This window comes from Conger conger, chromosome 4, assembly GCF_963514075.1.
Source record: "Conger conger chromosome 4, fConCon1.1, whole genome shotgun sequence".
NCBI lineage: Eukaryota > Metazoa > Chordata > Actinopteri > Anguilliformes > Congridae > Conger > Conger conger.
In genome coordinates, this window is record NC_083763.1 from 71486099 (window position 1) to 71511098 (window position 25000).

At 48.5% G+C, this 25000-nt stretch overlaps 2 protein-coding genes across 5 annotated transcripts in view; both read left to right on the forward strand.

The window, feature by feature from the left end:
• The window catches only part of ppp1r16a (protein phosphatase 1, regulatory subunit 16A), a 10158-nt gene extending 5616 nt beyond the window's left edge, over positions 1-4542 (forward strand). The window contains exons 4-10 of the mRNA XM_061240339.1: positions 769-872; positions 1524-1648; positions 2404-2529; positions 2794-2869; positions 3176-3305; positions 3545-3707; positions 4084-4542. Coding sequence (XP_061096323.1) covers positions 769-872; positions 1524-1648; positions 2404-2529; positions 2794-2869; positions 3176-3305; positions 3545-3707; positions 4084-4542 — 1183 coding nt within the window. The remainder of the gene's footprint in view (positions 1-768; positions 873-1523; positions 1649-2403; positions 2530-2793; positions 2870-3175; positions 3306-3544; positions 3708-4083) is intronic.
• A 10604-nt stretch (positions 4543-15146) lies between these two features.
• The window catches only part of LOC133126315 (alanine aminotransferase 2-like), a 19099-nt gene continuing 9245 nt past the window's right edge, over positions 15147-25000 (forward strand). Inside the window, exons 1-2 of one of the 4 annotated variants that reach the window (XM_061238396.1) lie at positions 15147-15889; positions 16427-16622. In XM_061238396.1, the coding sequence (XP_061094380.1) occupies positions 16452-16622 (171 nt within the window). In that variant the 5' untranslated portion in view covers positions 15147-15889; positions 16427-16451. Of the gene's footprint in view, positions 15890-15963; positions 16121-16396; positions 16623-25000 lie in introns of those variants that run through there. The other 3 variants (XM_061238394.1, XM_061238395.1, XM_061238397.1) reach the window with 3 other exon arrangements.

Consider the following 25000-nt stretch of genomic DNA (forward strand, 5'->3'; position numbering starts at 1 on the left):
CTGCTTTAGTGTTTTTCATTTAAATTTCACAGAGGTTGATGACCATTGTCATATTAAGGCCTCTTAGCTAATGCTAGGAGTCTGCTTAGTAAAATTAGTCTAGCTAGCTTGTTGGTAAATGGGTAGTAGTTATTGAAGCCTATCATTCATAAATCATTTTATTTTAATTTTATGAGTTTTGGACTGGTAGCTGAATAGCTACATTTAGTGTTTTCCACCTCTTACAAGCGTCTCAGACTCTCTCTCTGTGCACGTGACCCCTGACCTCAGTGTTCCTGAATCCTCTCTCTCTCTGTGCGTGAAACATGACCCCTGACCACAGCCTCTATGACCCCTGGCCCCAGCGCTTCTGACTCCTCTCTATCTGTGTGCATGACCCCTGACCCCAATGTCTCTGACCCCTGACCCCAGTGCTTCTGACTCCTCTCTCTCTCTGTGCATGTGACCCCTGACCCCAGTGTTCCTGACTTCTCTATCTCTCTGTGCGTGACCCCTGACCCCAGCGCTTCTGACTCTCTCTCTGTGCACGTGACCCCTGACCCCAGTGTTCCTGACTTCTCTCTGCGTGTGACGCATGACCTCTGACCCCTGACCCCAGTGCTTCTGACTCCTCTCTCTATCTGTGCGTGACCCCTGACCCCAGCGCTTCTGACTCTCTCTGTGTGCATGTGACCCCTGACCCCAGTGTTCCTGACTCTCATCTCATCTCTCACTCTCTCTCTCTCTCTCTCTCTCTCTCTCTCGCTCGCTCTGTCTGGGCATGCTCAGTGGCGCCGACCTGCTGGCCGTGAACGCGGACGGGAACATGCCCTATGACCTGTGTGAGGACGAGGCCACGTTGGAGCTCATGGAGGTGGTGATGGCAGAGCAGGGTCAGTGGAGAGCAGAGCGTCACCGGCATTCAAATACTTTTCTACGCTTTACTGAGCTTGGTCTGGCGTACTGGAACCCATGACATACTCTGGAAACTTCTGGTCCCATTCGTTGCCTCAACTGCACCAGGCAAAAATCAGTCACGCACAGAAAAGTATTTGAATCCAAAACAATGATGTATTTGACCCAGATCTGTTTCCTGGAGATCTGCCATCCTGTAGATTTTCATTCGAACCCTAATTTGGCCCACCTGATTCTACTCATTAGCAGCTCAACACAATCTCTAGCTGGTGAATGAGGTGAGCTTTGTTAGGGTTTGAGTGAAAACATACAGGACGGCCGATCTATAGGAACAGGAGTAACTGAGTCTCTCAGTGTGCAGGTATAACTTGTGTGTAATTTATGTGTGCGGGTATAACTCGGTGTGAGTGCGTGTGCGTGTGCGGGTATAACTCGGTGTGAGTGCGTGTGCGTGTGCGGGTATAACTCGGTGTGAGTGCGTGTGCGTGTGCGGGTATAACTCGGTGTGAGTGCGTGTGCGTGTGAGAGTGAGGGTGTGCGTGTGCGTGTGAGAGCGTGTGCGTTTACGTGTGTGCGTGTGAGAGCGTGCGCGTGTGAGTGCAGGAGTAACTCAGTCTCTGGTTGTGCAGGTATAACTCAGAACCGCATTGACGAGTGCAGAGGGGTTAAAGAGGCAGAGATGCTGGCGGACGTGCGGTCTCTGATCCAGAGTGGAGCCGACCTGAATGCACAGGACCAGCAGGGAGCTACGCTGGTGAGAGAGAGAGAGAGAGAGAGAGAGAGAGCGTGTTACTGCGGGCATCGGACGCCCCGAATCCTCTGGCTATCCAGTGTGAGACACGAGTGTGTCAAAAACTACGCTGCTACGAGCAAGTACTGTGCAGCACTGTGACAGTGTGCTGTATTTGTTAGCAGGAACCCTTAACCAGAGACAAGCATTTGAGCTTACAATACCTCAGTATGTTTGGCACCGAAGTCCATGATTGGCTAAAGAGTCCAGCTGCCTTGTTTACAGAGCCGAAACAGAGCCATTCCGTGTGCAGCGAGGTTAGCTCGGTGAGTTCGATGGTAAAAGCACAGTGAAGTGCAGGAAAGCCAAGGCTGGGAGCAGATTACCGCGACCTAACCCTCAAGTTAGCCCGTTAAGTTGTTTCCCTTGGCTAGCGGTGATTTCGCCTTTATCTGACTGGTATCGCGTTCGTCTGAGAAGGACGAGTGAGAAGCCGACACATCCCCACACCAGCAGGCCGCTCCCCAGCCCCTCTCCCTGCTCTGCGTGTTGGTAGATAACGAAGTTACAAAACAAAACTCTCTATATCTCATTATCATATACCGACACGCAGAAAGAGAAACAGGATCCAAGAGGTGCTGTGGAGCAACCCCCCCCTGGAGTTGGTGTAGAACGGCCCGAATCGGCTACTGATAGAAAGGAGCTCCTGATTCAGAGGCCCGGCTCCCTAACCACTGTACCGCGACGCTGCCTTATCTCTGCCCCCCCCCTCCCAACAGCTGCACATCGCAGCGGCGAACGGCTACCAGGCGGTGGGCGAGCTGCTCCTGGAGCAGAGGGCGCAGGTGGAGCAGAAGGACAGCGACGGCTGGACCCCGCTGCACGCTGCGTCCTGCTGGGCACAGGTGAGGGCAGCACCCCCCGGGGGCCGCCAGGGGCCCGATCTGACCCTCTGAAGAGCAGGCTCTTCGGAATGTTTTTTTTTTTTTTTTCTCGGAATCCTAAGCCGGTGTTCTAGAGCTCCCCCCCCCGGTGGTGGCGGTTGTGACGGCAACATTAGAACGCTCAGTTCAGAACATTCTAATGGCGCCGTCGCGTATGACGCACTGCGGAGCGGCGTTGGACACGCAGAGCTGACCGCGTTCTTTCCCCCCCCCCCCCCGTCCCAGATCCAGATGGTGGAGCTGTTGGTGGCTCATGGAGGGAGCCTCAACACCAAGTCTGTCCTGGAGGAGACCCCACTGGGTGAGTGGGGACCCCCTCCGATATGACCCACTGTACAGTAGGGGCTCGGTGCAGATCAGATCTGAGCACTTTAGAACATTCCTAATCGCGATAGTGGAAGCCTCAGTGGAGTGAACTACACATTTCACCGTGCCAGCTCTGCACAAGCATATTACACAGAATCCCCAATGAAGTCCACCGCCCCCCCCTCTCATGCGTCCATGCTCTGTTGCTTACTTTAGTGCTGGTTCGTCAGCGATATTGACTGCCGGGTGTTGGTCTGGCTGCTGATGTTGTTGTTGTTGTGGTAACGCTGTTGCCCGGCAGACGTGTGCGCGGATGACGAGGTGCGGGCCAAGCTCCTGGAGCTGAAACACAAGCACGACGCCATCATGAAGAGCCAGGACCGACACAAGGGCTCCCTGCAGAGACGAGTCTCCAGCACCGGCAGCAGGGGGTGAGAGAGGGTGGGAGGGAGGGAGGGAGGGAGGGAGGGTGAGAGAGAGGGAGGGAGGGAGGGGAGGGGAGGGGAGGGGAGGGAAGGGAGGGGAGGGAGGGAAGGGAGGGAGGGAGGGAGGGAGGGGAGGGAGGGGAGGGAGGGAAGGGAGGGGAGGGGGGGCGGTAGAGAGAGAGATGATGGGGAATGAGAGACATGGAGCGTGATGTTGAGGGCTCTCTGTCGCCCCCTGGCTGCAGGAAGGTGGTGCGGCGCGTGAGCGTGAGTGAGCGATCCAGCCTGTACCGCCGCGAGCACCACAAGGAGGCCATGGTGTGGCGGGAGCGCGGCCGGCAGCCCGAGCCGCAGGACGAGGACGAGGACAGACAGACGGACGCCGAGCTGGACCCGCACGCCTCCGCGGTGAGCCCGCCCCGACCGCCCTCTCCCCTGGCCCCACGGGCCTGCTGTGTGACCGACTCTCACTCAGGGTTCAGGTCTGACTGTGAACGTTCAGTGAGTGGCAGCTCTGTGGGTGGAAACGCCTGGTTAATGACGGAGGTCTGAGGAGAAGACCAGTGTTACAACAGTGGTATGCAGAAGAGCGTCTCTGAACACACAGCGCTGAACCTTCAAGTGGTCGGGCTACGGCAACAGACCAGTAAATAAATGAAAAAAGAAACTTAATAAAGTGTTCAGTGAGTGTATATAATGTACGTACTGTGTATATTGTATATGTGTATTATATGCACATACACAAATATAAATGTGATATAATGTAAATGCGTCTCTCTCCCAGGCCCCGGGCTCTGGCTCCTGGGCGGGGCAGGAGGAAGAGGAGGGGCAGGAGAGGAAGAGGGACAGTAGCCTGGGCAACGGGGCGGCGCCCCCGTCCTCGTTGGTTCCCGGGGAGCTGCGTGCGGGCGGGCGAAAGGACCGCAGCGCCTCGTACCAGCTGACCCCGGGGGAGGGCGGGGACGGGCCGGGCCGGGAGAAGGCGCACCACACGCTGGCCGACCTGAAACGCCAACGCGCCGCGGCCAAGCTGCAGAAACGCCCCGCCCCCGCCCCGCCCCTGCCGCCGCCCGCCGAGGAGGAGCCCGCCCCCGGCCCGCCCCCGGACACGCCCGCCCGCGACCCGGCCACGCCCAGCGCCGTCTACTTCACCCCCGCCAGCGGAGACCCCCCCCTCCTAAAACTCAGAGCCCCCGAGGAGGAGAACGCCAGCACCAAGGAGCCCTGCTGTGGGCTGATGTAGACACACACACACACACACACACACATACACATGCACACACTCACTCACACACACACCAAGGAGCCCTGCTGTGGGCTGATGTAGATACACACACACACACACACACACACACACACCAAGGAGCCCTGCTGTGGGCTTGTAGTTACACACACATTTATACACACTTATACACTACACGCACCTATACACACACACACACACACACACACACCTATATACACACACACACACACACACACACACACACCAAAGAGCCTTGCTGTGGCCTCATGTAGACACACACACACACACACACACACTGTAGATACAGCTGTCCGTCTGTATCTGAATGCCCGATTTTTCATGGGAAACAGCATCTACCAGCATCTCCCAGCACCATACAGCAACACCATTCCACCGCACCCAAATTTCAATTTCATTTTTTTTTTTTACCTTGTTTAAAATCATTTATCTGCTGTTTGATTTATATTATTTTTTTGATTCATTGTGTTTATACATATTTTTTTCCTTAAACTACCTTTCATTTTGACATTAAACGCCAGCTTTCACTTCAGATAGGACTGGCTTAACGGGGGCCACAGCAGCTGTCGGTTCAAATGTCATTTAGACGGCAGGTTAATATTTTCACATATTTATCTTAGACCTAATACAGCTGTGATGTCATGAAATCATGGAGACCAATGATAAGATCTGAGCACTTTAGAATACGGAACATTCCTAATCGCGATAGGGCAGGGCGCAGCAAAAGCCTCAGTGCTGCCACTCGCTGGCCATGGAGTGAACTACACATTTCACCGTGCCGGCTCTGCACTAGCAAAGAATCCCCAGTGAAGTCGTTCTTAAAAAATAAAATAAAATACGCAAAGTGAAATGTTAAATTATTGCTATAAATGTATACATCGAAGATCTGTAAATTATTTCTATTTTAGTAATGAAGGTTTGTACGGCAATTTCTGAGAGATTTGACCTTCTCTCAGTTTCCCAGAGTGAAATTGAGCTGGAGCACTTTATTAGGTACACTCAATCATTTCAGTCTCCTTTGAAGAAAAACGCTTTCAGGAGATTAAGATCGAGCAAGACGAGACTAGACTAGACTTGTGTTGAATCAAAGATTTTTGTTTTTTTCCTTCCTGTTAAGTAAAAATCATTTTGAGTTTGAAGTCTTTGTAAAGTCACATTTCCCAACTACTTATGGAACTACTTTCCATAACGTTCAATAGTTGCTCGATATTTTGTGGGAAAGCAACACTTTTGTTTTGAGAGTCAGGAGCTCGGTCTCATCTTGCTTTTCAGTTGTTTGCCTTCTCGTGTCTGATTCTTATATACTGGTCAGTTTGGCAGGACCTGATACGTCTCGTAATTTGTCCAAGTTTTCACTGATTGATGGGGCATGATTTAATTTATATTTGTGTTGATATTTGATCATGGGGGAGAAGCAGCAGTTATTTTGTGTGACCATTTCATGAATATAACTGTGATATACTGGCGGGAATTAAAGATTTATATTGAATGGATTTATTTATTGTTTTAGTTCCATGGGTTTCATGTTTGATTCTTCTTAATGTGACTGTAGAAATATCGGCTGTTTCCACAGGAGATACAGATCCTAAGATGCCGTTTTATCATGTAGACATCTGGCTTTTGCAAAGACTTACAGTTCAAGAACTCTAGTGAAGTCCAAAACTTATGAAATTTTGATTTTATTGTATTTTTACATACTTTTTTTTTTGACAGATGAAACCTTTTTCTTTAGAATAACATTCCATGATACATGACTTTAACGCTTTTCAGATCTGGTTTAAAAAAAAAAGACTGTGAGATGAAGGAATGAGATGTTAAGTGCTCATAAAATGGTATATATTTTAGTGATTACTGAATTGCAGTTTATGCATTTCACAAAAGTATTTTTCCCAAATGGTTGTTTGTACCAAATGAATGATATTTTTTTACAGGGCTGCTCCAGGAATGTTTCAGTTCAGTTTAATTCGGCGTCCCCTGTGCATGCAGCCTGTGGGCAGCAGGGGGCGCTGTGCACCACTGTGCCAGACTGCACTCCTGCTCCTGCTCCTGCGGACTCTCCAACACCCCCAAAACCTCCCACCCCCACCCCCCACCGTGGAGGACAAAAGCAGTGGGGCCTCCCCCAAGACAGGAGCCATCTTTTCTCACTGTGTGCCTGTCAAGTTCCAATCGCTTTAGGGGTTTTTTTTTGGGGGGGGGGGGGGGTTTCTGCTTTTGGTTTGTTCCTCATACCAGCAACAGGGGGCGCTGCAGGTTTCCCCTCCTGCGGATCCACGTGATGGACCGATATATACACGTTCCTTTTTTCTGCTTGAAAAATGATATATTGTTTACCGTCTGTAAATAAAATGGTTAAACATTGTGACAGCCCAGAAGGTAGGCCTACTGAACTTGGCCTACCTAAGGTGTGGATGCGGTCTCTGGTACACGGTCCTACAGTTGAAACCGGGTTCCAGGTTGCATGTCCCAGGCGCTCACAACCGCTCCCTGCTGTGGCTCTAAACGCTTTGGCACAGAGTTGTGTGGCGCTTTTACACGCGTGGTCTTTGGACTGTACGAGGTCCGTCACCCTCTCCCCGACTAACGCGTTCCCGCTCGCTAATGCTTGCATTGAAGTTAGACGGGGGGGGGGGGGGACAAAGTCCTGAAAAAGTTAGGTACTGCACCTGGCCGTATTGTCAGAGGGTTGAGAAGGTTCTGGAACGTGCTCACCGCTCCCCATCAGCTGTCAAACTCATGCACGCTGAGTATCGGGCAAAGACTGTTCTTTGTTTTTATTCTTCCTTGATTGATTCATGTTGTTGTCATTTCCTGTTAAAATGTCGGTAATATCTTCTTTTTTTTATTTTAATTGAACCTGATTTTTTTTTTTGTGGACCTTGTGGAATATTTGTGTGAATATTGTTTCTTATTTGTATGGAATGATTCTTTTATTTTTGATGTGGCGGGGGGGTAGGTGTAAAGGTAAAGGTTTAAAGGTGAAGGTAATATTAGTTGTTTTTTTCAGACACAGCACAGTTGATCTCCTAAGGTGTGATTTTGCTGACAGCCATTGGGCAGTCTGTGCAGGATGAACCGTAAGGCTGTAAAAGGCCCTAAAATGGTCATCGTAAAAAAGGTAATTGGTAAAAAAAAGTGGGAGGTACACCACACTTACAGTGCTCTTACATCACCCTTACACCACAATTACATCACCTTTACACAACACTTACTGCTCTTACACCACAGTTACACCACCTTTACACAACACTGACACTGCTCTTAAATCACCCTTACACCACCTCCACACCACACACTGCTCTTACACCACATTTACACAACACTTACACTGCTCTTACACCACAGTTACACCACCTTTACACAACACTTACTGCTCTTACACCACACTTACACCACCTCCACACCTACACTGCCCTTACACCACACCACACACTGCCCTTACACCACACACTATACTTACACCACATTTACACTGCTCTTACACCACACTTACCCCACCTTTACACAACACTTACACTGCTCTTACACCACAGTTACACCACAATTACATCACCTTTACACAACACTTACTGCTCTTACACTACAGTTACACCACCTTTACACAACACTTACTGCTCTTACACTACAGTTACACCACCTTTACACAACACTTACTGCTCTTACACTACAGTTACACCACCTTTACACAACACTTACTGCTCTTACACCACAGTTACACCACCTTTACACCACACTTACCCCGCCTTTACGCCACACTGCTTTTACACCACACCTACACTGCCCTTACACCACACCACACACTGCTCTTACACCACACACTATACTTACACTGCTCTCACACTGTTTACTGTGCGCATGCTGCGTAAGCAGAAGCGGCCTCTCAGCGGTTGAGGTTTTACTCTGATTGAAGCTGTGCTCTGCGTTTCTGTGGTTTCCCTGCTTTGGGCGCTGTGAGGAAACCACATGTCTCCTGTACTGGGAGGGGGAGGGGGGGCGCGGGCGTAGGCGTGTGTCACAATTTTTATTTTTTTATCTTTACCCCTTTTTCCCCCCCATTTTTATTTGTCAGATTACTTAAAAAGATCTTTATATAATTTAGAGTTTATTTAAATACTTTACAATAAATTATATTGAATAATGACAGTGTGCCGTCCTGTGCTTTCTTATGCTCTTTCTGTATTAGGGGCGGCCTGTAGCGTAGTGGTTAAGGTACATGACTGGGACACGCAAGGTCGGTGGTTCTAACCCCGGTGTAGCCGCAATAAGATCCGCACAGCCGTTGGGCCCTTGAGCAAGGCCCTTAACCCTGCGTTGCTCCAGGGGAGGATCGTCTCCTGCTTAGTCTCATCAACTGTACGTCGCTCTGGATAAGGGCGTCTGCCAAATGCCAATAATGTAATGTATTCTGTGCATTGGTTTTGCGGTGCAATGTGAAGGGAAGCGCATGTTAAGTTGTGATTAAATACGGTGTGACCGGCTTTACCCTGAGAGTGCTTTGCAGAAATAGCACACGCAGCATAAATGCGCAAGAGTGACCGGCCTTAAAGCAAAGGGCGCAAGCAGCTTGACATTTTCCTCCTCTGAAATACTATGGGTCCTCAAACCCCCCCCCCCGCTGTGGTCAATGTCGGTAATGCAGTCCTCTCAAGGTTTTGAAATCGTCACTTCAATTTTACAGTGTTGAGAATGTGATAGAAATGTTGAGTTTAGAGGCGGACGTGAGATTAATTACAAAGAAGAAATGTGCAATTTAATAATTGGTGAGTTTTTTTTTAGTTTGGGGGCCCATCCCCTTTATTAGTAATAGAAAATTATACACTTTCTGATGGACAGATGTGCGATCCCAGATTTCCATATTGCCGCTGAGCGAAGGGTCCATGCAAATGGACGACACAAAGTAGCCCAATGCAAAACGCAGCTGTTTTGCATGAAAAGCTGTACAATGGCATGTCTGCGGTGCGCCGTGTGAAATACGACGTCTCCGGTCCTTTGACCTTGAGCGGGACAGCAGACGCACGCACGCCCAGCCCAGCGAGCAGCACGCGCTCAAGACGCACTTCTTCTGACGCAGGCGAAGCCGCGGCAGGGAGTGACCGTCACGTGGACCTGCTCCACACATTCACCCAGATCAGGTGTCACCCGAGGGCCTGGGCTGCCCCCCCCCAAATCTCCTTCACATGCTCTTCCGCCATTCCTTCCTCTGGCTAACCTCTACCCCTCCCTCTCTCTCTCTTTCCCTCTACCTCTTTCTCCCTCTTTTCCTCTCCCTCCCTCTCTCTCTTTCCCTCTACCTCTTTCTCCCTCTTTTCCTCTCCCTCCCTCTCCCTCCCTCTCTCTTTACCTCCCTTTCCCCTCCCTCTACCTCTCTCTCTTTCCCTCCACCTCCCTCCCTCACTTTGCCCCCCTCTTGGTCTGCATTCCAAGCCGTTGGGTTTCAGCTGACTTGCCTCCCCTGCTGATCTGGGGTCAGTGCCCGCTAATCCTGCACTGTGCGCGGTGTTGCTGAGGCACTGACCTGGGACCAGTGGGGGGGGGGGGACTTGTTCTGTTCTCTGGCCTTACCCCACCCCAACACCCCCCACCCCTGAGTGACAGGTGTTTGTGCGGCTCGAGGCTTTTGATCACGTGTGGGGCGTTTCGTACATAACGGTTTCCTTTGGCTGTGCCAGTCAGGGTGAGCGCTGGAGGGGGGTTAGGGGAAGAGGGCAGAGCTGGGCTCTGTGCTGCTGCCTCTCCCGCCCCAGGGCCCTCCAACAACAAGGTGCCATCACTGCAGTGCACCTCACTGAATCTCAACACCCGTACTCGTATAACATCTTATACTATCTTCATTTGTAGACTGCTCTTCAGGTAACAAAGTACTTTATAGAAGCGTAATAAAACGGTACCATACTCAGGGGCTTCAGTTAATGTTCACATCAACCATCAGAATGGGGTAAAAATGTGATCTATGTGACTTTGAATGTGGAACGATTGTTGGTGGCAGACAGGGTGGTTTGAGTATCGCAGAAACTGCCGATATCTGCTAACTGGTGGGATTTTCACGCACACTAGTCTCTGGAGTTTGCAAAGAATTGTGCAAAAAACTAAATAAATAATTCAGTGAGCAGCAGTTCTGCAGACAGAAACGCATTGGTCATAAGACATGTCAGAGGAGAAGGGCCAGATTGGTCAAAGCTGCCAGGAAGGTGACAGTAATGCAAATAACCATGCATTACAACACACAACGCATCAGAACTCTTAAGTGGATAGGCTACAGCACTAGAAGTGACTAGCTAATAAAGAGCTCACTGAGTGTGTATTTGTATGTGATGTCAGTGATAGCTTTTCCAAACTGTTTTAATAGATTTAATGTCACCATAATGTCACATTGCAGTCATTTACAATGTCCCTGAGCTGTGCTATTAAGTGTGTGTCTGTTGCTATGTGTAAAGTGACTTTTTCCACTTTAATCTCCGCACTATGCTGTAACTGCTGACGCCTGTCCTCGATCAAGCTGAAGGGAAAGAATAATATAAACAGACTAGCTAACATGAGCTGTGTTTGCTTTATTCTCTCCCTCCCGGTTGAATCGCTGTTTACTTAATGACGCTGGGAACTCCTTGTGTAATCGGTTGAATTCATGAAACCTGGACACCCAGATGAGGCGAACGAGTACATTTACAGTGAGACTCGGACACAGAGCCAGATCCACAGTACTGCACAGCATGTGAATTATGATATTATTATCGTCTCCTAAGAGAGGGCCTAACTGACGCTATTAAGAGTCGACTTACATGGATCACTTGGAAGTTGTACAAGTAGGTCACACAAGCCCCGTGTTTTGACATGGGAAACCCCACGTAGTCTTCCTTCCTTTCTTTCAGTCTCTCCTTCTCTCTCTCTCATTCCTCGTTGTCCCTCCTTCTCTGATCCCCAGTTGGTCGGACAGGAAACGGCCCCCAAAGGGCCAGCACGCGGCCCCTGGGAAGTACGGTGCTGCTCCTATGCAACACTCGGCCATTGCGGTCGAAGAGCTAAAACATTTACAACACACAAATCTAAAGGCGTCCATCTCCCGTGCTGGAAAAAGCTTCCCAAGTGACATGCGTTTCCTTTTTCGCATCAGCCAAAGCCAGCATAACAGCGATTTAACTTGGGGAAGGGGTCAATAAACTACGATAACCTCCAAAATTTGGGTGAATTTCCCCTCCGATGCACGAAAGGCCGCTTGGCCGACCGCATCAGTGTCAATATCCTACTCTATTACCGGGCCCGTCAACTGCAGCCCACAGGAGGTTTTATTGGCTTTCAGAAGTGTACAGTTACAAAAACAAAAAAAGGTCAGAGTATGCTTTTTAAGGACAAAATCAGTCTTGTCAGGACTATGAGGATGACCTTGGGTGACCTCAACAGCCTGTTAGCGGCCTGGGCCTAGTGCAGGCAGACCACTGTGGCCCCTTGTTTTAAAGAAAATACACTTTGTTTTCCCTAACAAAGCCTTTTTCCAAATTCAAATTCGAAGTTTCCCCATCGTTCCATTGCTCCTGGCTGCATGCGGAGTGTTTTCCACAGGGACTGCTACACTTACACTAAATGTGGCTTAATTACATCACCCTGTTTATTTTGCATAACAGGCACCCATAGAAGGGGCATGCGACGGAGGCTTTGCATGGGATCCGTTCATACAGCTTCATATTGACTGGCGCAGTTCAGGTCACACACTGCTCCAGGATATAACCGTACTGCTCCGCCCGCAATCCAAACCTAAGGTGTCACCTATTGGATAACCACACCACACGGCACTGTTGCCTCATTTGTTATTAAGAAATTAATACAAATGCTGAAAAAATAAAATTGAATGCTGAGCTTTGCTGTGTATGTTTGGTAGAGGCACTGTTCTTTGAAGCCACAGACAAAATGGTTTTGGTCTGTGAACGTGAGCAGGGCATCTGACAATTATGTAGACAAAAACGAACATCATTACTGAGAATTTCCCACAATGCAACTCTGCGGTGTTGAATGAGGTGCATGTGAAACCGTGAGCAGTTTGAGAGCAGTTTGGGGGGCTGGGGGGTGTACGCTTGTATAAGTGTACAGGAGTGGTAACCCTACACCCTGCTGCTCAGAGGAAACGTCTCGCGAAGGCCACGATCCCAGAACAGCCAGTCAGGGGACGGCCTCCAGTAAAAATAGCCTGCAATACGCACTTCTGCCTTTACCAAACTTCTACACACCCCTCTCCAACTTGACTTAAACTCACCCTTAAAATGAATGCACCAGCTCATTAATAAACACCTTCTCCCATACTGCCCTGAGAATGAACAGGGAGTTCTAGAGCTTGTCGCAGCGATTCTAGAACCTGTCGCAGCGATTCTAGAGCCTGTTACAGCGATTCTAGAGCCTGTCGTAGCAATTCTAGTACATGTTGCAGTGATTCTGGAACCTGTCACAGTGATTCTAGAACCTTTGGCCTATTCTCAACTTTTAATTCGACAACAAAGCCCTTGTTTTTATTTTAATGTTGTAAGCTACACCTACAAAACAACGGGGCATTGAAATTTGCACAGAAGTCTTAAAAGGGCACTTCAAAGTCACGCACCTTGATCCTCAGCCCAGACTCCATTGGAGACAAACAATTGAGCAACAATGGAACGGTATACAGTCAGCAAAGGAACATATGCTCAGTTACCACTTCTATTTATGACTTATTTTTTATATGCATTTGGTCTTCTGCTGCTGTAGCCCATCCACTTGACGGTTTGGTGTTGTTTGTTCAGAGATGCTCTTCTGCATACCACTGTTGTAACGTGCGCTGAAGCACATACTCACCTCTTCAGGCTGCAACTTGTTCCTCCCCTCTCTGTAATTTATAATTTGCCGTGCATGCTGTCTATTGTAATTATCGCCCTTCTTACTGGTGTTGTATTTGCCCAAACCGTTTTATTGCTGCTTGGTGGGTTTGTTCCCATGAAATTAATCTACAAGGTTCAAGTTTTTATCTACTTTGTTACTTCTAGCACTGTACTTTCCTCTAGGAGTTTCAGCGGGATTGTACCTGGTTATGGGTATGGACTTTTTTGTTTGTTGCTCTGGATAAGAGCGTCTGCCAAATGCCTGTAATGTAATGTCATTCTCTCTCATCAACAAGGCGTTTTCGCCCACATCACTGAATGCTTTTTGTTTTTCGCACCATTCTTCTCTAAACTCTCAAGACTGTTGTGCATGAAAATCCCAGGATATCAGATGTCTGAGATACTTAAACCACCCCACCTGACACAAACAATCATTCCACAGTCAAAGTCACTTCGATCACATTTCTTCCCCATTCTGAGGTTTGGTCTGAACAACAACTGAACCTGTTGATCATGCAAGCTTGGCCACATGACTGACTGATTAGATATCTCAGCTGCATTAACAAGCTGGTGTACAGGTGTTAGCGAATGCAGCGGTCTGAGCGTGCATTACATAAATTATCAGGCATCCATCAGTTGACTGCACTGTTAGGGTGGCCTTTGAAAGTCCGCCAGGCTAGGAGTATGGGACAGGGGTCCATCCAACAGCAGGATAGTGATCTGAGCCCTATGGAGATCTATGTACTTACTGAGCAGTAACCTCCAAACGCCTAATGGAGCGTTCTTAATCACGTGACAACTTCCTTGACGACGATGCATTGGACAAGCGGCCATAGCAGCCCATTCATTTTTGCGGTAAAACACAGGGGTTAAACGATGCCTAGTTGACATGCCATCCATTTCTGCACACAGCACCGTGCCATTTTGCAACTTGGTAATCAAGCAGAGGTTTCATTTATGGATATGATATTTCAGTAGCGATGACGTAACCGCAAGGAGATGACGTTTTCATCGTTGATTATCCACTCTTTATGTCCAAAAGAGTTATGACATAAGTAATTAGCTAGGATATACAAGTAATCAGGGTCTACCGCGTAGCCATTATTGTACCTCGTAACTCGCTAGTTCGGTTTAGTCCCTCTCCCGATTAGCTCGATTTCAGTAGCCATAAACTGCGCAGGAATTAACCATAATGAATCTGTGTTATCGCTGTATTTATATGCTTTGTCGTTGACCTGAGATTTTAAAATACTTTTTTTTTTGAGGGGGGGGGGGGGGGGGGGGAGAATCCATTGAGTTCTATGAGTCAAGGTCACATGGTTTCTGACATGTATTAACCCAGCAGGTCAATGCACTTCCTCTGGAGGTCCTTTCAGTGCGGATGACTGTAGCAGAGAGTGTTTAGGAACGGTCAGCATTAAATTATGAACTTGCTTACTGTTGGGAGACGGGAATCGGACTGACCACTGGCTCTTTTAGTAAGAGGATCCTAAAACAGGAGGGCAGAAAACAAGAGATTGTTTTACGCCCTCTTGCCCGAACCTGTCGCGTCCCGACGGTGGCACAGCGCCAGACGACAGCGGAATATCGCTATGAGTTTGAGTCAGCAGTTCTGTGCAGCCAGGTGTGTTCCTGAATCGAGTCACGTGGCCAGGCTGGGAAGAAGACAAGCGTATGATGCATACGTTAACAGTGCAGACGGTACAGCTGTGTGTGACTGATTAAAAAACAGCCATTCAACTCCCTTAATCCTTCCACCAGTCAGACTGCCAGTGGGATGAGAAAGCGGCGGTCTGCGACCTAGGTTGTACAGCGGAATTATCTACACAGTTTCGGGGAACGTATATCACAGAAGCTATAAATCTTTAACTAAACAGCACATAACTCCAGAAACCAGTAATGTTATCTACAGCATATAACTCCTGAAACCAGCAATGTTATCTCAGGTAGATCGAATGTACTGTTAACGTGACATAATGCAAGAAGTTATGCACGAGCCCTTCATCGTCGTAAACTATAGGCTATATGTTCCAAAACGATTAGTTAAAATTTGGACCAAGTTTTTACAATTTATTTATAAACTAGCACGAGCAGTAGCTTCTATATTCATGTAGCCCAGTCAGCAACATAATCTTAATAATACAATTAATAATAGACCTACAACTCCACGTCTAATTTCTTCGAACTGCAAGCTTCACATACGTTTAAATTAGCCAAGCTTAACTTTTGCCGGACATCGCAACGTCTACAACCCTCTTCTGCTCAGCTCATGGATGGTATCCAAGGGGGAGGAACGAGTTGGTTCCAACTTCGTGCCATGCCCCTTGTGTGCTGTGTCCCCTCCCAAAAACTGCGGAGACGGACTGAGTTTGAGGTAGAAACAAAAGGGAAGAGCAGAGCATAACTAGAGCAGGCAAGTTTGCAGAGGCTGCTGTTCTTGAAAGCGTCTCTCGTCCCGGAATCGGAAAAAGCAATCTGTCGACACTTCTTGGGTATGTAGCCCACGTGGGATTAACAATCACCGACGTGACAGTTATGTGACGTTTGTGATATTTTCTCAGCATTTCCTTATTTGAAACCTGCCAATTTAACTATTCAGCCGAAGCCGCATAGCTATATGTTAGGCTAAAGGCAACGTGCAAGTTTGACAAACTGGTTGCAGGCGCAGTTTAGATTTTTTTATTTCGAACAAGCAAAGCCTCTCACAGTAAAGTTTACGTTAGGTAAGAGAAATATTCTAATATATCAATATTTAGCGAACTTTATTTGTGTTGTCAGGACGCTAGAGAGTTTTACGTGTATTGAACATTACTTTGAATAAAACCTGTTTAATTGCGGGAAGACATTCTTACAGTTTTATATTCACTTCAGTTCACGTGGGCTATTAAGCATTTACTGCTGTGCCTGTTGGTGACTTTTTGAGAGGCATAAGTTAGCTATTGATGAACGTTAAGGTTATTCGATGCTTAATGTGATTCTCCTGTAACGTTAATCGGCAGGTCTCTTTCTGGGTTCTCCACTGCTATTAGTTGTGGATCCCTTCAACCGACCGTGATGGAAAACGGCGGATCCACTCAAACAACCAGGATGGAAAACGGCGTGAAGTCGCACCGGGAAAGGGTGTTGACCACAAACACCATGAACCCCAACGTGAAAAAAGTTGAATACGCGGTAAGGGGCCCCATCGTGCAACGGGCCCTGCAGATCGAAAAGGAGCTGAAAGCGGTATGTATTGTTGGTGTGGGAAGTTTGCCAAAAGTGCATGAAAGCAGTTGCTGTCAATCGCAGTAGCTTTGCCGTCCGTTTAGATGTGCTTTACAAAGCCGTGCAACTACACCTGTCGATTTGTTTTGTCGTGCTTATGGTTAAATCCGTTTATCCGTGTGCCAAAAGCTTGAGACCTATTCAGTTTCACATCTGAAACAATTATTAGGCCAAACATAGAGTACTTGCATGCCGACAAGTGGTCGACATTTAAAAGGAAAAACTAATAAAAGACACCCTTGACCTTTTAGCTATTGAATAAAATGCCTTTCACACCTGTGTCCTCTTGATTTATATGCGATGTGCCCAAATATAACCGCTTATATGCTTGTAGGATCATGCTAAAAATCAATCAATCAAATTTTATTTATAGATTTATAAAGGATGTGTCGTAATGCGCTTCAGTTTACATTGGCATACACTCAATCAGCCAGAGGCAGCAGTGCGGAGAAAGCGTTCGCTGAAAGCAGGTCCGGATCAGATTAATTTTCTGCCCGTTTCAAAGTGGCACCATGGCGCTCCTCCCCCACCATCACGCCCATAAAATGTTTCACAAAATCTATTGTTGGGCAGCCCTCTGGGGGTCCCCTCTGGCCGGCTCAGACAGACGCACAGTCTGTCAGTTTCGGACAGCTTGCATGAAGCGTCCGCAGGTAGCTGGCTGGAGTGGTGAACATATGGAGGGCGGCAGACTTTGGCGTGACTCCGTAAAAGGGCCAGTGTAGCACCTTGAAGGTCTGCTTCTGAGATACAGATTAAGCCTGGTCCTAGACTAAATTCAATTTTAATAAGAGATCCTCCATGCAAAACTTGTAACAACCAGCCCTGAATGTTACAAGCGAAGCCTTAAGTTCTGCCCTATACTTAATGGAAAATGTCCAAGGCCCTACAAGCCAGCTAAATAAGACTGGATGTTCTTAAGTGACGTATTAGGGTGGCCTGTAGCGTAGTGGTTAAGGTACATGACTGGGACCCGCAAGGTCGGTGGTTCAATCCCCGGTGTAGCCACAATAAGATCCGCACAGCACCGTTCGGCCGTTGAGCAAGGCCCTTAACCCCGCATTGCTCCAGGGGGGTCTAATCAACTGTGCGTCACTCTGGATAAGAGCATCTGCCAAATGCCATTCATGGAACAACCTGATAACAGGCTGTTGCAGTGATCTAGTAGCATGCATCCATTTCTCAGCGTTCTCTAGAAGTAAGTAACGCTCAATTTGAGCAATATCAAGTGCAAGAGCCGCAAGTATTTACATGTGGTATCCAGCGTCCCCAAGCTGATGACTGTGCTGTAGGTTTCCCCCTTTGCTTCAATTGAGGGAAGCACCAGCCCTAAAAATATTCAGAAATATTCTCCATGCCAAGAGGCGTTACTATTCCATCATCAGTGGCCTCAATACCTGGCCTTTTGTTGCAGACATTTTCCCTGACACATGATCACCCAGCCTCTGTTGTCACTTGTTCTGCTTTATTTTTTTGCTGCCAGAGGAGTGCTGTTCACTTCAGGAATTGGAGAGCTGCAGGATCCGACTGGTTTCATGTCTTACTTTGTACTTAACAGTTCATGTCTTACTGTGTACTTAAAAACAGGTTGGCCTGCATGGTTGCCCAACCTCATCTGATTTTAGTCTGAATCGCTCACTGGTTTTAAGGTGAAAACCAAAACCAGAACACCCTGTTGTTCTCGGTGGGTCAGAGTGAGAACCGTTGTAGAACAAATCCCAGACCAGCCCTTGAGCTATGTCAATTCGTGTTTTTTTTTCTTTGTTGTTTTTTTTAAAGGATTTTGAGTATAGGCTATTCAACACGCTTAGAAGATGGCCTGCAGCCTTTTTTTTTTTCAATTGAAATTTTTCTGATATATTGGTAATCCTCAGGAAATGTTTTTTTTTTCTGTATCATCATTTGGTAAAGGTACACTCTGAAGTGATTGGCAGGGATTGGTTGTAACTGATTGATTGATTGATTGTTTGAACAGTGTGGACCTTGCAGGCTCATTTTGCATGTGAGGCTCTACATCAGGGCTGGGCAACTCCAGTCCTGGAGGGCCGGTGTGTATGCCGAACTGTCTGAGTCCCGGGTCCTTTTTGTGTGGAACAGGAAAAAAATCTTTTAATTTCTTTATTATTTTTATTTTTAAATTCACGCGCTGTGTCCACGATTGTAATCGGCGCACACCACCCCGAGTCAGCTCCCAAACCCCCGCCCCAGTCCTTAGTTGCAGGTTTGATTGGCGGCTGTCACCACTGTACCCTTGAGCAAGGTGCAGAACCGAAGCCTACCCGAGAAGGCCTGGTGCGGACGCAGCCCCGCCGTGAACGGACCGGTTCAGACCGACCCGGGGCTTGACTGAGGGCCGCGGTGACGCTGATGGGTTGGAGTCGGGTGTTGACGTGCTTGGGCGGCAGTGAAAGCTGGAACACACCCCGCTTCGCGGTTGGGGACCCCACAATAGCGAGCAACGCCGAACGGCGTTTAGATCAGTGTTAATAATGGAGATTGCGCCTTCACCTGAGAATGCAGGTGAGTTCATGACACGCCTATTTATACTCGCATCTGAAAGTAAAACCCAGGGGGACTCTCTGTTGCAGTTGTATACACAGCGGGGGCTAGTTGATTTAAGAATGAGGTTCCTGCCTGTGTGATGAAGTCTGATGAAGAGGCGTTAGGCTCAGAACGTTACTCGTGGTCTTAATAAATTCACGTTTATTTTCGGTCAATTGTATGGAATTCTTTTATTCTACTTTTTAGTCCATTCTTCAGTTAATGTAGTTTCTGCATCACTTAGGCTGGCTGTACTTGTGTTATTACGCTAGGATGATACCTTTGCTAGTTTTGTTTGGCTAGGTAAGCTGTTTGTTGTTCATATTTGCGTGGTGCGGTATAAAAACATTTAAAAAATTTTTTAAAAAGATAATCCAATGGGCCCTAGTCCTTATCTTTGTTGTACTGGTAGCAGTTGAAATTGTCCTTCACTTTCAGCACACTTATCCCTGGTTACGGGTGTGCACTTTGCACTTTGTTGTATGTCGCTCTGGATGAGAGCATCTACAAAATGCCATAAATGTAATGGGTCTAGATGACAACATGCAGAGCTTGCTGATCTGATGGGAAATTGTGTGACACTGTATGGGGTACTGAGTGTCGCAACCGAGACTTTTTGTTTTTAGCTTTTTGGAACTGTGGTGAAATGGCTGGTGGTTAGTGCTATTGTGAAATTAGCCAGCGGTCTGTTCACAGCGTTGGTCCACACATTCTCATAGACTCAGGCAACGGCACCGACTTGGTGATTTTGTTGATTTTAGCCAGCGCCCTGCTTTGGCATGATTTCATGCAACTTACACTGTTAACACCTGTCCATTTGTACAGTCTACTGAAGTCAGTTGCAGTCAGAATCCAAAATGTGGAAATCAAAAATGCACCAATCAGGCTCTTGGCCCAGAAAAGTACTGCGCTGCAGTTCAGCAACAGAACCTGACTTTCTTCTGTGATGTCACTAACAGTAGAACTAATTCTAGCGCTGCTTTAACCAGGGATAGTGTGGTGTCGGGATAGGGCAGTTGTAACCTTACCCTACAGGGACTTTAGAAGCAAGTGTCGGAGGGTTGCCGGTTCGATCCCCCGCCCGGGCAGTGTCGAAGTGTCCCTGAGCAAGACACCTAACCCCCAAATGCTCCTGACGAGCAGGTCGTCGCCTTGCATGGCAGCCAATCACCGTTGGTGTGTGAGTGTGTGTGTGAATGAGAAGCATCAATTGTACAGCGCTTTGGATAAAGGCGCTGTATAAATGCCAACCATTTACCATTTTTTTTACCATTTACCACTCTGGTTTCTATTCAAAATGTTGGTAACCATAGAGCATTCTGTCATGACAACAGCAGTGACTTCCTGCTGCTATTTTTTATATCCTGAGTCAGCAGGAAGCGGTGTGTAGCGCACACACACAGGGAGGCTGGAGCACTGAGCCGTTCCAGATGTGGGACCTGAGACATCTGGAACCAGGGCCAGTTTCTCCAGCTGTTGGAGAGGGGAGAAGTGATGTGAGGACACAGTTTTCTGTTCCGGATGTTTCTGCAGGTTAGGGATGACCGGGGCAGCAGGAATTCAGGAATTCTACTCCCCTGAAACAGTGGGCTGAAAAGGCCCACATGCATATTTTTTGTATTTTTGTATCCTATTGTTTTACTTGGATCAGTATGGAAGTCATTGTAGATTTTGGTGTCTAACTGATTTACTGTTTGTAAAATGATCTCCCACGTGACATAACGTATGTGTTTGCATAATTACCGGATGACGTTGCTAAATGTCACAGAGCTGGTCGGCGGAGGGGGCAGGGGGGATTGGGCTCTGGGGGCAGGCTCTCCCTGGATTTGGAGGAGAGGAATTGGCCGTTTTTGTCTTTTCCGGTAGAGTAGAGGTGTGTTGGATGGAGGGATCTGGGAATTGAGTATAGCAGTTGGAGGCAGTGAGAGATAAATTCAAGCGCCCCCCCCCCCACCGCCACCCACCCACCCGCCCCTAGTTAGAAGCCCCTTTGGGGCTGAACATCACTTGTGTGTCCGAGTCTAACCCGCTACACCTCCCCTGTTATCCTCAACATGGCGTTTATCTTCGTTATTTAGAGTTGGGCGATGTCCTCGTCCTGTTGCCATTCCCCTCGCTATGGATGGGCATTGTGGGTCATAATTGATGCCCCCGGAGAGCCTGCATGGGGGGGGGGGGGGGGGAGTTGCCGTGGTGACCGCACGCGTCCGTTGGCCCTGCAGTTGACCAAAAACCGCAGCGCCCCAATCTTTCTGTTCACAAAAAAAAAAAAAAAAACCTTCTGAAAAAAAAAACCCGCCCGCTGTTTCACACTCTTATCTCGTGGTGTGAAAACTCGCCCAGGATCACCACAAAAAATGTTTTTGCACTTCTTTGTACGTCGCTCTGGATAAGAGCGTTTGCTAAGTGCCTGTAATGTAATGTTTAGTGATGGTTGACTTGAGTATTTTCCTGGCTGCGCTATTCTGTACGGGCGTGCCGCGCTGCCTTGAGTTTCAGTCATTTACATACTTGTTTTGGATTCAAATGCTTTTCGATGCTCTAATTAACTTGTCTGGTGTATTGGAACCGATGAAATACTCAAAAGAATTATCTAAAAGTGTGAACCCCGCCTCTTGGTTGACTCAGTTGCTTCAGGCAAGATCAATGGAGCAGTGCGATCTGAGCCTGGTGCTGAGGGATAGACCAGACAGTCTCTCTCTCTTGCGCTCTCTCTCTCACACACACACACACTGACACACACACTCACTCTCTCACACACACACACACATGCGCGCACACACACACACACACACTCTCACTCACACACGCGCACACACACACACTCTCACTCTCTCACACACACACACACACACACGCATACACACACTCTCACTCTCACACACACACTCTCACTCTCTCACACACACACACACACACACACACACACACAACAGCAGGCTCTTTGTAGGAGCTGGTACTGGTAGGGACGTAGCGGAAGGGGAAGGCTCCTGTCAGCAGAGCTCAAACGTGGGGGAGAGGCACCACTGGTACACAGAGACACGACCTCAGACATCCACGCTCACACTACGCACACACACAGACACGCGCGCACACACACATACACCACACACACATCCACATCCACGCTCACACTACGCACACACACAGACACGCGCACACACACACACACACACACACACACACACACATGCACTCAGACATCCACGCTCACTACGCACACCACACAAGCTGTACATACGCATACACACACACATTTCCGTGACCGCTTTAGGCTACTGTACATAATCAAATAAAACTGCCAGCCACTGGTCCAGTTTTGAATGAGGAACCGGATGCAGTCTCTTTCTGGAGAAGTGTGTGCAAACATGCGTGTTGCGTGCGCATGTTCTCTGAATGTGCCTACGCTGCCACTGCAGGTGTGCGTTCTCCGTCCTGTGGGTCAGTTCAAAGGTTTTCTCTGGTAATAAACAGGCGGTTGCCGTCACTAAATGGAGAGATGGCGCAATAAACAGACAATGGAGAAAGGGCAGGCATGCGAAAGGAGAGAAGTGAATTAGTGCGTGCCAGTTGTGCCCTTTCGGCTGTTGACAGGTTGATGCTTGTCCTGGGGAGATGCCCAATGAGAGTACTGTCAGGCTGGAGGGACAGACAGCCCCCCCCCCCCCCCCCCCCCAAAAAAAAGGGGGGGAAGCTCATTGGCGTGGAGGTGGAGGGCGTGACGGTGTAGAAATGGTGATGTCGGGGACATCTAGGTATGAATTTAATCGGGGTCAGGAACAGGGCTGCACATGAAACGCTGGCTTTGTGGCACCAGACCATTGGTCATTTAAATGGAAGGGTTGAAATTGAGTGACAGTCAGTGGTGGTGGTGGTGGTGGTGGGGGGGGGGGTGGTCATGGACAGCTGCTTGGGGCAGATGAGGGCATAGGACGGGGGGGGGGGGGGGGGCGGGGGTTATGGGGACCAGGAAGTGCTGACCAATGGTTCGCAAACATTGTAACCGTGGAGATGAGCAGCTCCTAGCCCTTTGTGAGGTCACGGATATGTGAATGGAATGTTCTTGCAGTAACTGAACGTTCTAAGGCTGATGTAATAATCACCGCTGCCAATTTAAAACACTGACTTTGAATTTTTAAGAAAAATAATGATATTGCGAAACTACTCGTCGGAAGGGTTGAGGACATGCTGAACCTCTGACTGTGCCCCTTCCTGCAGTTTGTGCTTCACCCCCATCTGTGGCCCCTCCAGACCAGAACAGAGCCCACATACCAAGGCTCTCTCCTGCACTCACATGTTTGTGGAAAAGTGGCAGTTCTCATAAGGAATCATCAGTGTTTGAAAAATATATATATATAATAAATAAAATACTCGTATCGCTGCTGAACGGGCCGGGGGGTTCTGGGCCTCTCCGTCCGGATCAATGCACAGGCAGCTCCCCGAGACGGCACCTCACCCTCCACCTCCTCTGTGCCGGTCTGACTGTGTGCCAACCTCACCAACACTGGAGCCCTTCAGTGGGCAGAACACTGGGAGGAGGGAGAACAAGAGGGGCTTAGAGAACGGGAGGGAGAGCGAGAGGGAGAGAGGGAGAGGGAAAGAGAGAGATACCAGAGTGTGGCCCTGGAAGAATCTGCAGACACAGTCCAGGTATAAAATGTCACGCCCCCCTTTCACTGCACGCAACAACCGGAGTCTTGTATCAAGTAGCGGCATCTTTGACATTTGTCACCTGTTGTTTCCTAAAAGCAAACACTGGTCTCAGCTGAGCTGCTCGCTGTGCTGGCTGCTCGCTGTGCTGGCTGCTCGCTGTGCTGGCTGCTCGCTGTGCTGGCTGCTCGCTGTGCTGAGCTGCTCGCTGTGCTGGCTGCTCGCTGTGCTGGCTGGACATCTGGTTGTTTTTTGTTTGTCATAACAGGCCCCCTCTCGCTCTGAGTGAATAGCCAGAGACCCTGACCCTGCCCCTGGGGGCTGTAGGCGGTGTCCTCGTTGGCCAATGGGAGGAGAGGACGAGGGGTCCCTTTGATTTTCTGGGATTTTATTTGGGGCACAGTCGAGGGGGAGGGGGGGGGGTTGCCTCCCTTTTGGGGTTGATTGTCCGTTGGGTTTTTGCGATGAGCACACGCTCCGATTCTGAATGCAGCAGATTCTGGGCTGGTTTCAGCTGGCTGTGCCTGGACCTCTGTGCGCTGTGTGGGCAGAACGTTCTCCATCAGACTACCACGGAAAGCTGGAGCTTCTGAGCTGGAGAGTTGCAATGTCCTGCCAGCGAGACCTGAAACGGTCGAGCAAGAATCTTTCAAAATAATATGTATAAAAATCCTAGAGACTATAGCTGGGTAATGGCCTAGGGTGAGGGGGAAAAACCCAACGTATTACCAACGTCACATTGTGTTCTTTTCAAATAAAAATTTTTTTTTAAAACGTGTTCAGAAATGCAGAGATGTGCATGAAAGGTTCTGAACTTACAAAACCTGAACCCGTCTCACAATTTGAACTGGCCGATCAGAATGCCCTTAAGTCCAGTCTACATCGAACGGACCACTTGACCTGAGGTGGGATGAGCTCAGAACGTCCAGAGTAAAGTCTCAGAACCTCCCATTAAAAACTAAGCAGTCCATGCCAAAGCACCAGGCACCAAGTACATTACATGAATGGCATTTGGCAGACGCTCTCATCCAGAGCGATGTACAGTTGATTAGACTAAGCAGGAGACAATCCTCCTCTGGAGCAATGCAGGGCTAAGGGCCTAGCTGAAGGGCCCAATGGCTGTGCGGATCTTATTGTGACTACACCGG